The 12,313-nt window shown below is 46.3% G+C and overlaps 1 protein-coding gene and 1 non-coding gene across 5 annotated transcripts in view; both read right to left on the minus strand.

Moving 5' to 3' along the window:
• Positions 1–1,497: 1,497 nt before the first annotated feature.
• The window catches only part of Atg16l1 (autophagy related 16 like 1), a 35,926-nt gene continuing 25,110 nt past the window's right edge, over positions 1,498–12,313 (minus strand). For all 4 annotated transcript variants that reach the window (XM_005361731.3, XM_005361730.3, XM_005361729.3 and 1 more), the window contains 6 exons: positions 7,138–7,258; positions 6,732–6,837; positions 4,858–5,007; positions 4,724–4,771; positions 3,559–3,660; positions 1,498–2,686 (listed from right to left, as the gene is read on the minus strand). In XM_005361731.3, coding sequence (XP_005361788.1) covers positions 2,593–2,686; positions 3,559–3,660; positions 4,724–4,771; positions 4,858–5,007; positions 6,732–6,837; positions 7,138–7,258 — 621 coding nt within the window. In that variant the 3' untranslated portion in view covers positions 1,498–2,592. The remainder of the gene's footprint in view (positions 2,687–3,558; positions 3,661–4,723; positions 4,772–4,857; positions 5,008–6,731; positions 6,838–7,137; positions 7,259–12,313) is intronic.
• LOC113457721 lies at positions 8,327–8,590 on the minus strand. Its single transcript, XR_003378230.1, has one exon.

Raw genomic sequence — 12,313 nt, forward strand, 5'->3', positions numbered from 1 at the left:
GTATGACATTTACTGAAATAGGATCTAGATGACATCATAGCTGACTCATTTTGCATGCCCCTCCCCCCATGGACCTAGAGTAGCAGCGGTCAGAACTCAGCTGTGAAATTTCCTCCCAGTTCTAAAATAAAATCAAATATACTCAGATGACTAAATTTGAGAACTAAACTCATCCTATTACTCCTCGGGACACCTGATGGAAACTGAAATGGTGGTTAAAGAAAGCAGAAGTAAAAAGTCTGGCATGTCAACGCTACTCAAATCTGTTCCACACAGGTCGGAATGTAAACTTCACTCTTCAAAATGCGAGACTGACCAAACCCCAGCTAGGCGAACAGACGCGAAGACACATGGCTGTTCTGTGCGCCTTCAATCATGGCAATCTTGTTTCCCAGGGAAACAATCCTTGGGAACTGGGCTGCCCTGGCCCTCTCCCTCATGCATTTACTACAATGTCCACAAAATCTCGTTCCCCAGTGTCTAGGACGTATGCTATAAAGCAGAAAAATAGGTGTCGGAAATAATGGCACACCCCTTTAATCCCAGCACTCCAGAGGTAGGATCTCTGTGAGTTCCAGGCCAGTCATGGCCACCATGACCCTATGGGTGTGTGTTTGTGTGAAGGGAGCAGTGTACCCAGCGCATACTGTAGAATCAAGCCTCTAATCTGATTTGCAAATACTGCACTGGGAAATAACCTGGTGAATATAAACCTGCTAGTTAAAAATATCCTCAAGTAACATTATATAGACTGAACAGGTCGTAGGAGGAGGTCAGTCTGCTCTCTGGAGGCTGCATGAAAAACACCTGAAAACAAAACCACATCATGTAAAGACTAGAAACCCACACTGGTGCAAGGACTCCACCTGCAGGCAGAGAAAGATGCAGACCTCGGGTGAACAAGACACTCTATTGCTCAGAGCTGGCAGTACAAAGGGACCAGAGATACTGGAGAGGGGGTGAATTAAGTCAAGAGTAGTTCTGCTTCAAGTTCAAAGCCAGGGTGACGTGAAGTGACTGTGATGCTCATGTGACGCTCTCCCTCCCTTTCAAGGACAGCTGATGTCTGGCTGAGCGCCCCTCCCCCAAGGCTGGTGAACAGTCAAGCACAATTTCTGCGTCCCCCTACTCATTCCTCTCCAGGGGAGGCAGGATGCCAGTCCACGGCAACACCCAGGTGGGGTGGGGATCTGTGACACTTTTAGACTAGCACAGGACACAAAGCTGGAGTGCTGGTGTTCACAGGAGTAGAAATTTATGGGGGTGACATGCTGAAAATGACCAAAACACCAGGAAGACATTGTTATCTGGACAAAGTTGTATAACCTTGTTATCCCATCCGTTGGGAGGCAAGAGGATCTCAGAGTTTAAATCTGATCTAGGCTATACATAAACTAAGCCCTTACCTCCAAAAGGACTAAGTATCAAAAAATCAGCTCCTTTTCCCCTTCTTAAGGAAATAAAAGAAACAAAAACAAACAAGATGCAAGGAGTTTGAAAAGTATATAACACAATTTTTATCTTTATTTACAATCAAGTTCTGTTGGGACACATAATTAAATAAATAAAAGATGTGCCCTGGCCAGCGAACTTCAACTTCCATCAGCACAAGCTCTCTGGCAGCAAACCAAGGGGTAAGCTGCAAGCAGGGAAGATGTCGGAGAAAGACTGTGCGTCCCTCTTTCCTAGCTCTAGCACCCCTCCTGTCCAGAGAACCAGTGTGGAGGCCAGAAATAAAGTGCAAAGTAAATGTGACAAACACACGGTGCCTCAGCCAGACAGAGCTCTGACTGTGTGCAGGGGAGCAACAGACATGTGCTTTCCTAGTCTTCATTGTAGCCAGCTCCTATATAGGCTTCTTGTACCGAACACTAGTGGCTGGACTCACCACTTCTGACTTCAGCAAAAACGTGCAGGTGAGCACTCAGCCACCCTCTGCTGCAAATCTATACCGGACAGGGAAAAGTTGGCACAAGTCCTTTCCATCCCGTGTGCGCACACTCTCTCTGACACACACATACACACAAAACTACGTGGAAATGTTGGTAGGAAGGGAGCCAGGCATTCTGAAGGCCAGCTGAGATGTGGTCTCACCACCAGCCCTGCAAACAAACCGCTCCATCTATCCTTTGTCACATGAGGACAGGCCCTGCATTTGGTTTCCACTGACCCAATGCCTTCAATGAGTCCCCTGGGTAAGCGACCCCAGAAAGGGCCGTGCATCAGGCCACAACAGACTTTGGAAAGACAGGAAAAGCACAGGGGACCCAATGCCCAGTGTGTGGGGCTGTCCTTGGCACTGTGTCCAGTGGGGAGACCCAGCAGGGACCCTGTGCTCCCCATGAGGTATGGAAGGTCAGAGTTAGTAGTGTTTCCCACCCAAACGCAGACGAGAATCAGAGCCTCTGCCAGGCACTTGCAGAGTCAGTGTGGTTCAGTGTTGGTTCTTCTAGGCCACTCAAGGCTTTAAGTCAAAGTTCTCAGGAAAGCCACTGTGCCACATAGTTCCAGCTCTTCTCTGGGAGGACACATCACCGCCCCCTCCCAAGACAGGATGCTGTGGGGGTCCCGCGCTGCTCCTGAGGGGGTGCATCAAGGTTGTGCCCACAACACAGCTTTGCTTCCTTTGTCCACGCTGACAACATGCAAGCCCGAGGGCGCCCAGGCCACCGCATTTATGGAGGAGCTTTAAGGATGGAGCAGAAGAGATTTCGGTCAGCCAGACACCAGGCCCAGGCATGCATGGAATACTGGCACACCCACCCACAGCGGGAACTTATGCTAAGAAAGCTGCACTATTCCAGCATCCAGCACTGGACTAGAAAGATGTCTCCTTCAGCAACCAGGCTCACCCCAAGAACAGCACTGACAGAAGCAGGGGAACAACAAACTACAAAGCTGCAAACCCTGCAAGGTCATCAGCAGGAGCCACCAACCCACAGGAATGTGGGGCCCATGTTCTAGTTGGCAGGTAGCTTTGGTTACAGAATAAGTAACAAGAAGCCCAGGAGCTACTAATCTGGTACAAGGTAAGGGAGGATGTAAAAATCTGTTTGGGCCGGGTAGTGGTGGCGCACGCCTTTAATCCCAGCACTCGGGAGGCAGAGGCAGGCAGATCTCTGTGAGTTCGAGGCCAGCCTGGTCTACAAGAGCTAGTTCCAGGACAGGAACCAAAAGCTACAGAGAAACCCTGTCTCAAAAAATAAAATGTTTGGAACCTGTGGAATTACTGACAAATGTTAGAGTCAAGGAAAAAGGGAGAAGGGATGGAGTAGGAAAGGATGAAGTAAGGAGCTACTCTGACCCTTTCGCCAGTGGCCACCAATCAATGGTTCCACACGCTGCATCTCAGTCACTGTGGTCTGCTATACTGTTGAGTGGTGAAGCCTGGCCCCACTAACCTTGGTCAGCCAGCCCCGCAAATGAGAGCGAACTGCCCTCAAGAATCAAGAAACTCAGAGGTTCACACCCAACCGAATATTCATAACCCCAGGAATGAAACCATGGCTCCGCTTGAGATGCGGGCCCAAGTACACGCACTGATGGGGTTCATCTTACCTGTGCTGTTTTGAAAGAACCTTCTCCACTTTCCCTGTGAGCACACTCCAGACATACAGAGACCCCTCGGCTGAGCCTGCTGTCACATAACCGCCATCAGGGCTAGAGAAGACAACGAGAGAGCAAAAGATGCAGAGTTTTGACTTCACTCCTGTGCTCACAGACGAAGGTCAGGTGCTAGTCAGGAGATGGCAGCAAATGTGCGCCCTTTGGTTTTCAGCCATCTGGCTGCTGAAGAGCAGTGCCATGTTGTATCTTGAGGTTCCCTGTCCTTCCGACCCTCCCTCCCTACCAGACTCAAGCAACACACAGGGAAGCCTAAAGCTAACCTCTGAACAGCTTACAGTTTCTGCCCATGAACAAACTTGTTGCATGGTTTAGTAAGGGGAGGCAGGAGAAACCATGAGATGCTGAGACATAGGCTGGGAAGATGGCCCAATGAGTCCAGAGTGTTTGCTGTAACATGAGAATCCAAGTTTGAATCTCCAAAACCCAAGTTAAAAAAATGTGTGCGTGCATGTTTGTACTGTAACCCCTGAACTGTTGTGGGAAGAGAAGGATTTCTGGGGCTTGTAGGCAGTCAGCTTTACTCTAGGTTCAGTGAAAAACTGGAGGGAACAGGGTGAAATAGTAGAGCAGGACACAAGATGTCTTCCTCTGGTCTCTGCGTGTGTACGTAAGCTAATGAACCACACACACACCACATGAAATACACTTTTCCCTATTATGAGAGCCAGAATGCACTTGAGGAAAGTATGGCACACAAAAGGCAGAACGAGAAGAGGGGCACTGGATCACCTTGGAGTGTCACCCCCAAACAGACTGTAGTGTTCCACCCCAGGGAGGTCAAGCCTTTCCAGTGTTCCCTGAAATTGTGCCAAGTCTGGGAAGTGGGTAAGTGGAAAGGGAAATGTGGCAGCTCACTCAGAACCAATCACCAGTCAACCATGCTCACAATCTTAGAAGGAACACCATAAAAAAAAAAGGGTTCTAGCGGGATCCCCAATGACCCTCAGACTCACTCCTGAAAGCTCTGAGAGGCATTTACTTCCCTTAAAGGAAACCACTTTCTCCTTTAAGTACTTTAAGGATCATTTCCCTTAAGGGAAAGTGTCCAGGTTAAACCTGAGATAAACCAAGCAGGAGGTAGGTAGCGGCTACTAACCTGAAGACAACTCGGGTCCAGTCAGAGCCACATTTGAAGCCAGGTGCACTGAAACAAAAAGCAGACAGATCAGCTAGCATTCACCCAGGAGGACAGAAGCAGGACACGGCAGGCCCAGGGCCCAGGGCCAGTACCTGAACGTCTGCTTGACAGTATTTGTCCGGAGGTCAATGACTTTCAGCAGGTCATCACGGGAACAGCTCAGGAGCTCAGTTCTCTCGGGGTTTAAGTCCAGAGCAGTGATCTTCCCCAACAGTTCCATTTCTCGGACCACACTCTCTGATCTAAAGGAGAGAGAAGCCTGAGACTAAGGCCAGCGGGCACATCCAACTTGACTAGGATGTTATGTCACTGAGCAAAAATGCTGCCAGCCAGCTAGATCCAACAGTCTTCAGGGGCAGTAAGCATGTCCCTGACCTCACCACTGCTTACACACAACTCTCCTAACAAAAGAGCCTACAGGAATGCTGGGTCCTAGAACTGTGGAGCTGGTCAGGAATTTTTGTACCCGTTTTTAGTATAGCAGGACAATTACCAACCACAACTCCTGATAGGCAAGAGCAAACTAGAATATTGCTTTTTCTTACTGTTTTGTGGACCGAATCTGAGGCCTTGTGCGCATGATAAACGTGTCCTACCACTCATCTGCCCTGAGCCGCAGACCAGGACAATTTCAAGGGTGGGACTTTTAGCTTTGACACAAGGCTGGCGTACAAGCTGCTTTGGTGGATCTGCAGAGCCCACAGGCCCTGTCATGCTCAGGAAGTTTCACTGTGGCTACTTCAGACATGGGACTGGATGAGCCCAGGGCACAAATGTCACTGTGTATCCTCTGCTGCTGCTTCCCCAAATTCTCCTACATATTCAACCCACAGAAGTAAGCTGACAGGACCCAAGGGGGACACTCCCAAAGGTTTTGTTGAAAGTGTTCAAATGAACTGATTTGCTGTCTTAACTGAGCAGAGTTTGTCTTGCCATTAGCCAGGAGACTTGCAATGTCTGGTGAAATTTTAAAATTCCATGTTTTAAGTTTGAACTTCAGGTTTGGAGGGAAAAAAAGGATTAAAAATACAACTTGAGGTAGGGTCTAGGGAGTCACAAGCTTCACAGTATCCTTGAGGGTACTCGCATTTCCAAGTCCATCCAGAGCCAGACATTCTTACCCCTTTCTCCACACTCACGAGCTCCCCTACTTCAACTGTGGCCTGCCTCCCTCTCCCTCTTCAATCCAATTATCAGCCACCACCATCTTCCTGCTTCCATTCACTGGACCTCTTTTGGTCCTGACAGACCTCCTCACCTTGCCCAGCAACAGGAACCTCCCAGCATGCCCCTGCCTATGCCCTTCTGCCATGAATTCAGGTCCTTATCAACACTTAGCTTTCAATGTGCCCTAACCTACTCTCTGAAGATGAACAAATCACCGAGCAGACTTTTACAGAGTCAGTCATCACTTTTTTTGTTATCAGCCACAATTCAAACATCAAGACATTCGGAGTGGCTTATAAAGCCAGTGGACGTCTGATTCCCCACTCACCTCACTATCTCATTGGCGCACGCCCTCTGCTTGCTACATGCCAACCACACCAGGCTGTTCTAGCTGGGCAAGCTTTTCGATGGTTTTCTGTCATATGAAGTCCATTTGCTTCTCCAGATTAATTCCCATGACCATGGAAAAAAAGCCTGTCTCCACTACAGCAAAATGTTCACTGCCTTGTGTTGTCTTCACAGAAGACAGAAATTAAATTTCATCTTAATTTGCCTAAAGGTAGGAATCTTCTCATCTCTGCTTATCTCACAGCTGGCAGAGCATTTGGTACATAGTGCATGTACAATAAATGATGTCCAGAAGACTATTTTGTATAAAGAAAAATAGCACAGCTTAGACCCAGGTGTCCTGGAGCTCTGCCAGCCCTGGAGTATGAGAACACCCCCCCTCCAAAAAAAAACAAAGCATGTTCACAGATCTTTATATGTACCCCCCCCCCCAAGCTCTTGGGCGTCATACCGTATATCCCAGAAACGAATTTTCTTGTCAAAATGTCCACTCATTACACATTGCTCAGTGCAAACAATGTCATTGCAGCTGGATCCTGCAAACACTGTCTTTATGCCTGAAAGAAAACCAATCATCATCACAATCAAAGGCAACCATGTGGCTATATACATATACAATGCGGTTACAGTCTTGACTACTGAGCCCCCAAACTAGGATCTGAAGTGACACCAAGCAGAAACAACCCTTACTACTCCAGTGTCCCTCAGACTGAAATAAACCTGGGGTTCAGAATGATTACACAAAATGCAAGCTTGGATGTGGGAGCATCACCCCACTGCTAATATCTATACAGAGAGAGAGAGAGAGAGAGAGAGAGAGAGAGAGAGAGAGAGAGAGAGAGACTGAATTTCCTCACAGACTTTGCTGCGTAGATCCCAGAGTTTGAGGGTCCGGTCGTGACTTCCTGAGACTATCCGAGCATTGTCCAGCAGGAACTTGGCAGAGAGCACTTTCCCACTGTGGCCTGTGAGTGTGTGCTAGGAGAGAGGACACAGCTAGGGTGAGCTTTGGGATGACATGCTGCCCTCCCAGAGGAGCTCCAGAGGCAGTCTCAAAAGGCTCTGAAATCCCACCAGACACCCTCAAAGAAATCAGAAAAAAAAGGGTAAAGAAATACGGCATATGGAGAATAGCTTTACCGACTCAGTCTCAAAGAAGCTGCATGCTTTATCTGAAGCACTTTCAACTAAGCAGCCACATTTCTGACCTAAGTAGCTTTCAGAATCTTCCAGAAACGATTTCTGGTGCTGCCTAGAGATGAGGAATTGTTTTGGTGTGATCTTGAACAGCCCCAAAGAACTGATGTGTTGAGGCCTGGTCTCTACAGTCTGTGGTCCAGGGGGAGGGAAGGTAACACATTGAGCACACACTTCTCTAAAAGACTGGGGGCCCCTGGATGCTTCCTGTTTTGCTCTTTAATTCACACAATGTACTGTTTAGCCCAAGCAACCATGGGCTAAACTCCTAAAGCCTGAGTTTGAGATGTTGATGCCAGGCGTGTGTCCTGTCTTACTTAGGTCTCTCACAACAGTGACAGAAAGCTGAATAACACAGGGATCAAGTTCACAAAGAGAAAGGCAGGTGGTATGGTGTTGCATACATATTCACAGAACTTGGACTGCTGGAATCTGTAGATGCACAATCTGCCTGGGTAAGCCTAGAGGGTAAAGCGCAGCGGCAGAACATTTGTTTAGCACATATGAGGCTCTAGATCCAGCACTGGAAGGGGGCGGAGATAAATACAAACCCCACCTCATCACAGCACCAAACTCCCTAACTCCTTGAAATATAAAAAAGAGAGGAAACAGAAAGCAAATGGAGGATGCTTTTACAACCTTTGGCCTCCATTCTTCTAGTGCTGGGATTAATAGGTGTACCATCAAGTCTGGCTCAAATTATCAAAGACAGGAAGAGTTTATTCAGTACCACTAAAAGCGTTCTCACTTAAAGTGAGAACAGACAGATCCACTGCAGGCATAATTTATAAAAATAAACACCAGAATTCCATACACACAATTAGAAGCCGTGGGGCATTTAAAATAAGAGGTCTCAGCTTAAAACGTCAGATCATAGCCAAGGACACCAGAACTCCCAACAATCAAATCCCTTTGAGACTAAGGTGTTGGATGCCAACCAGTGCCTTCTCTGAGCTTGTCAGGGAACACAGAATGGAGACATCACTGCTTGTCAGCTACTGGTTTTCCCATGACAGCACTACTAGAGCATGATGGGTAAGAGGCAGCAGCTGGGGATGGAGGATGCTGGTAGGCGACCTCGGAAGTCAGACCTTTTACTATTCATCATTGACCTCTTTTCAAGGTAGAGTTTCATTTTTGCTTTTGAGACAAGGGCTTACTATGTAGACAAGTCTACTTTTTGAGTGTTGGAATTAAAGGCATGTGCTAACATGCCTGGCTTTTTATTTTTACTTATTTTTAAAGGTTTGCTTTTCTTTGTGCACACCATTGCAATTTCCGGGGGTTGAGACACTGGATCCCCTATGGCTAGTTGTGAATGAAACACTGGTCTTTCTTTTCAAGAGTGCTTTGGGATTCAACTTCTGGGGCTCTCTTTATTATTGTTATTATTAATTATGTGTATAAATACCAAGTGGAAACAGTTCTCTCCTTCCTTTACAAGGTCCCAGGGATCAAACTCAAATCATCAGGATTATATGGTTAAGCACTGTATTTGCTGAGCTATCTCTGGCTTCCCAGGGATCATTTTTTGTTTTTTTAAATAAAGCCAGGGGCTCACCATGTAACCTTGGCTGTTCACTACATCGACCAGACTGTACTGGATTAAAGATATGTACAATCACACCTGACTAGAATCATTTTTTATAAGTGTCATCCCTCCGCCCCCAAGTTCAAAAGGTTCGTTAATATTTTGTTTCTAATAAAGAAAAGAATGCTTTGGTCCAGTAAGAAGATCAACAAAGGCTCCATACGGTAGAAAGAACCTACTCCTACAAGTTCTCCTCTACCTCAATACAAATGCCACAGCACACGTACCTCCTTACCCCACAGAATAAATGCTAACAGTTTTCTCATTTCCTAAGCCTGGTAGGAGCTGCCTGAGTTCTTCAAAAACAGAAAAGTCATAGAAAAAAAGGCCTCCACATCTTCCATCTACCTAGGGACAAGACAGAGCTACAAGCAGGCCACAGCTCTCAAAGCTATCTATCAAAGCTAGTCTATCAAATGATGCTGCAACCCAAGTATGATGTCACCATCACTCAACTCATCCACATGTGTGGCCCAGTGACTGGGCCTCCGTGCTGCAGCTCAGTGAGCTGGAAACAATCCTGACTCTGATCTCCATCTTCTGGGTCTATTTCTCCAGTCTCCTCACCATACTTCAGGAGGATGATCCCCACCTATCTGTAATTTTCCTTTACCACCCTCTGTCATGTGCTTCAAAAACTTCTTCTTTTTTCCTCCCAGGGCCCAGTATAAAGAAACCTGCAGATCCAACTTCCACAGTTGGCCAGCACTATTTCATCTCAGCCTAGAAGCATAGGTCTCAATTCAAATTCTAACCATAATATTTAACTGTGTGACCTTTTACTGCCTATCTGAACCTGTCTCATCTACCTCCCTCATCTGAGTTCCCAGATAATTAAAAAGAAATATATAAAACAGGCATAACTTGGCACTGCATCCAACACAAAGAAATGCTTTTTCTTTAAGCAAACTAACTCGTTGAAGAATTCACTCAATCTTAAATGCCCAACAAAAGATGAACAGAGCTAGGCATAGTGTCAAAGCACCAAGGAGGAAGAGGCAGGAGGATTGCTGCAAAATAGAGTACAACCTGGTTCATACAAGTTCTATGCCAGTCAAGGTTATGTAGGAAAATTCCAATTTAAAAATAAAGGTGTATGCCGGGCGGTGGTGGCGCACGCCTTTAATCCCAGCACTCGGGAGGCAGAGGCAGGCGGATCTCTGTGCGTTCGAGACCAGCCTGGTCTACAGAGCTAGTTCCAGGACAGGCTCCAAAACCACAGAGAAACCCTGTCTCGAAAACAAAAAAAAAAAAAAAAAAAAAAAAACAAACCAAAAATAAAGGTGTATGTGTGCATGCCTTTGTGCACTGGTGGCTTACAACTTCTAGGCTCCATAGGCATACCCACGTAGATACAGGTACACATACACAACTAAAAAACAAAACAAAAGCCCCAAAAGATGAACAGTTCAAACAAACGACAGCTGACAAGAGGGTCACTGCACATTCAGCAGCACCGGCAGGTGCCTTTCCCACATTTAGAAGGCAAAGCTGTGAAGCATCCACTGGAAATGGGGAGTGGAGCGTGCGCAGACATGAGTGCAGCAGTCCTCCCTTCAGAAAACACAAGGCTGACTCTTCGCCACTCACAGTATGTATCTGCTGTATTTCGGGCTTATGTTTTGCACGTTCAGAACTGACTTCTCCTGGTGTGGGAAGTCCTTCTGTATATGCGTTGCTTTTATTGGTTAATAAAGAAGCTGCTTTAGGCCAATAGCTTAACAGAATTTAGCCAGGCTGGAAGAGATATATAGGGAGAAGTAAGCACAGTCAAAGAAAAGCCATGTAGCTTCCGCCAGAGACAGAAGCGTTGGAATCTTACCCGGCAATACACAGATTAACAGAAACGGGTTAATTTAAGATATAAGAGTAAGCCAGAAATACGCGTAAGTGATTGGCCAAGCAGTGATTTAATTAATACAGTTTCTGTGTGATGATTTCATGGTCTGGGCAGCTGGGAACAAACAAGAGGCCCCCACCTACATTCTCCTTCAACTAAGAACCATGAATTATTACCCTCAGGTCCTGCCTACAAAGTTCTTCCAGGAAAATGAAAAGCAAAGCCGGGCGGTGGTGGCGCACACCTTTAATCCCAGCACTCGGGGGAGGCAGAGGCAGGCGGATCTCTGTGAGTTCGAGACCAGCCTGGTCTACAAGAGCTAGTTCCAGGACAGGTTCCAAAACCACAGAGAAACCCTGTCTCGAAAAACCAAAAAAAAAAAAAAAAAAAAAAAAATGAAAAGCAAAGTGCTAAGTTAGTCTGCTTCTAAATAATCTTCGAGCTTCATCTCTATACCATTCAATCAGACCACCAAGATAACTGTAAAGACGTCTGTAGAGCTCACACATTCATTTAAACACAGTGCCATTCTTTGTGTGAGCTGACACAAACGCAACTATGTCAAACTTAAAACGCCCCACCAATGCCAAATGCCTTCTGTGTCACCTTCCACAAGTTCATGTGAGAACTTCTCTCCATTACCCAACTCTCAGACACGCCAAGTTCTGACCACTGTCCTGGATATCACACTGGGCTCAAATGCAGATTCCCTCAAGAGGAAGCTCCCATTTCCTAGCTTTACCACCTGGTTAAGCTCTACCCTAAGCATATCCATGTATTTCCATAATCCTATTTCCAACTATGAGGTAACTTTTGGGGCTTAGGGCTCTTATGAACCACAATTGATAAACCAGGTGTGGAGGCACATGCCTTTAATCCCAGCACTCAGGAGGCAGAGACAGGCACAGCTCTATGTTCAAGGCCAGCCTGGTCTACAAAGCTAGTTCAAGGATAGTCAGTGCTATTAGACAGAGAAACCCATCTCAATTCACATGCTGGTGTCATATTTTGACAACTTAAACTAAAATAGAATACGAAATATACCTGGTTCTTCAGATCACAAAACTCCTGAGACTATCACAGAAATGTGAGGGTCTGGTAGCAAACATGCTGAAAGGGTGCAAAGGAAAAACATATTTTCCCAGAATAGAGCATGAATTTAATATCAAACTGGACAGTGGTGCACACGCCTTTAATTCCAACACTCAGGAGGCAGAGGCAGGTGGAACTCTTGAGTTCAAGGCCAGCCTGGTCTATAGAGAGAGTTCCAAGCCAGAGCTACATAGAAAAAGCCTGCCTCAAAAAACAAAACAAATTTTATATTTATAAACATCCGTCAATTTTTTTTTTGTATTCCATACATTGATCGACACATGCAATTGGAAGATTATGCTAGCTTTCTCAA

The sequence above is a fragment of the Microtus ochrogaster genome, linkage group LG4 (genome assembly GCF_000317375.1).
Source record: "Microtus ochrogaster isolate Prairie Vole_2 linkage group LG4, MicOch1.0, whole genome shotgun sequence".
In the NCBI taxonomy this organism is placed as follows: domain Eukaryota; kingdom Metazoa; phylum Chordata; class Mammalia; order Rodentia; family Cricetidae; genus Microtus; species Microtus ochrogaster.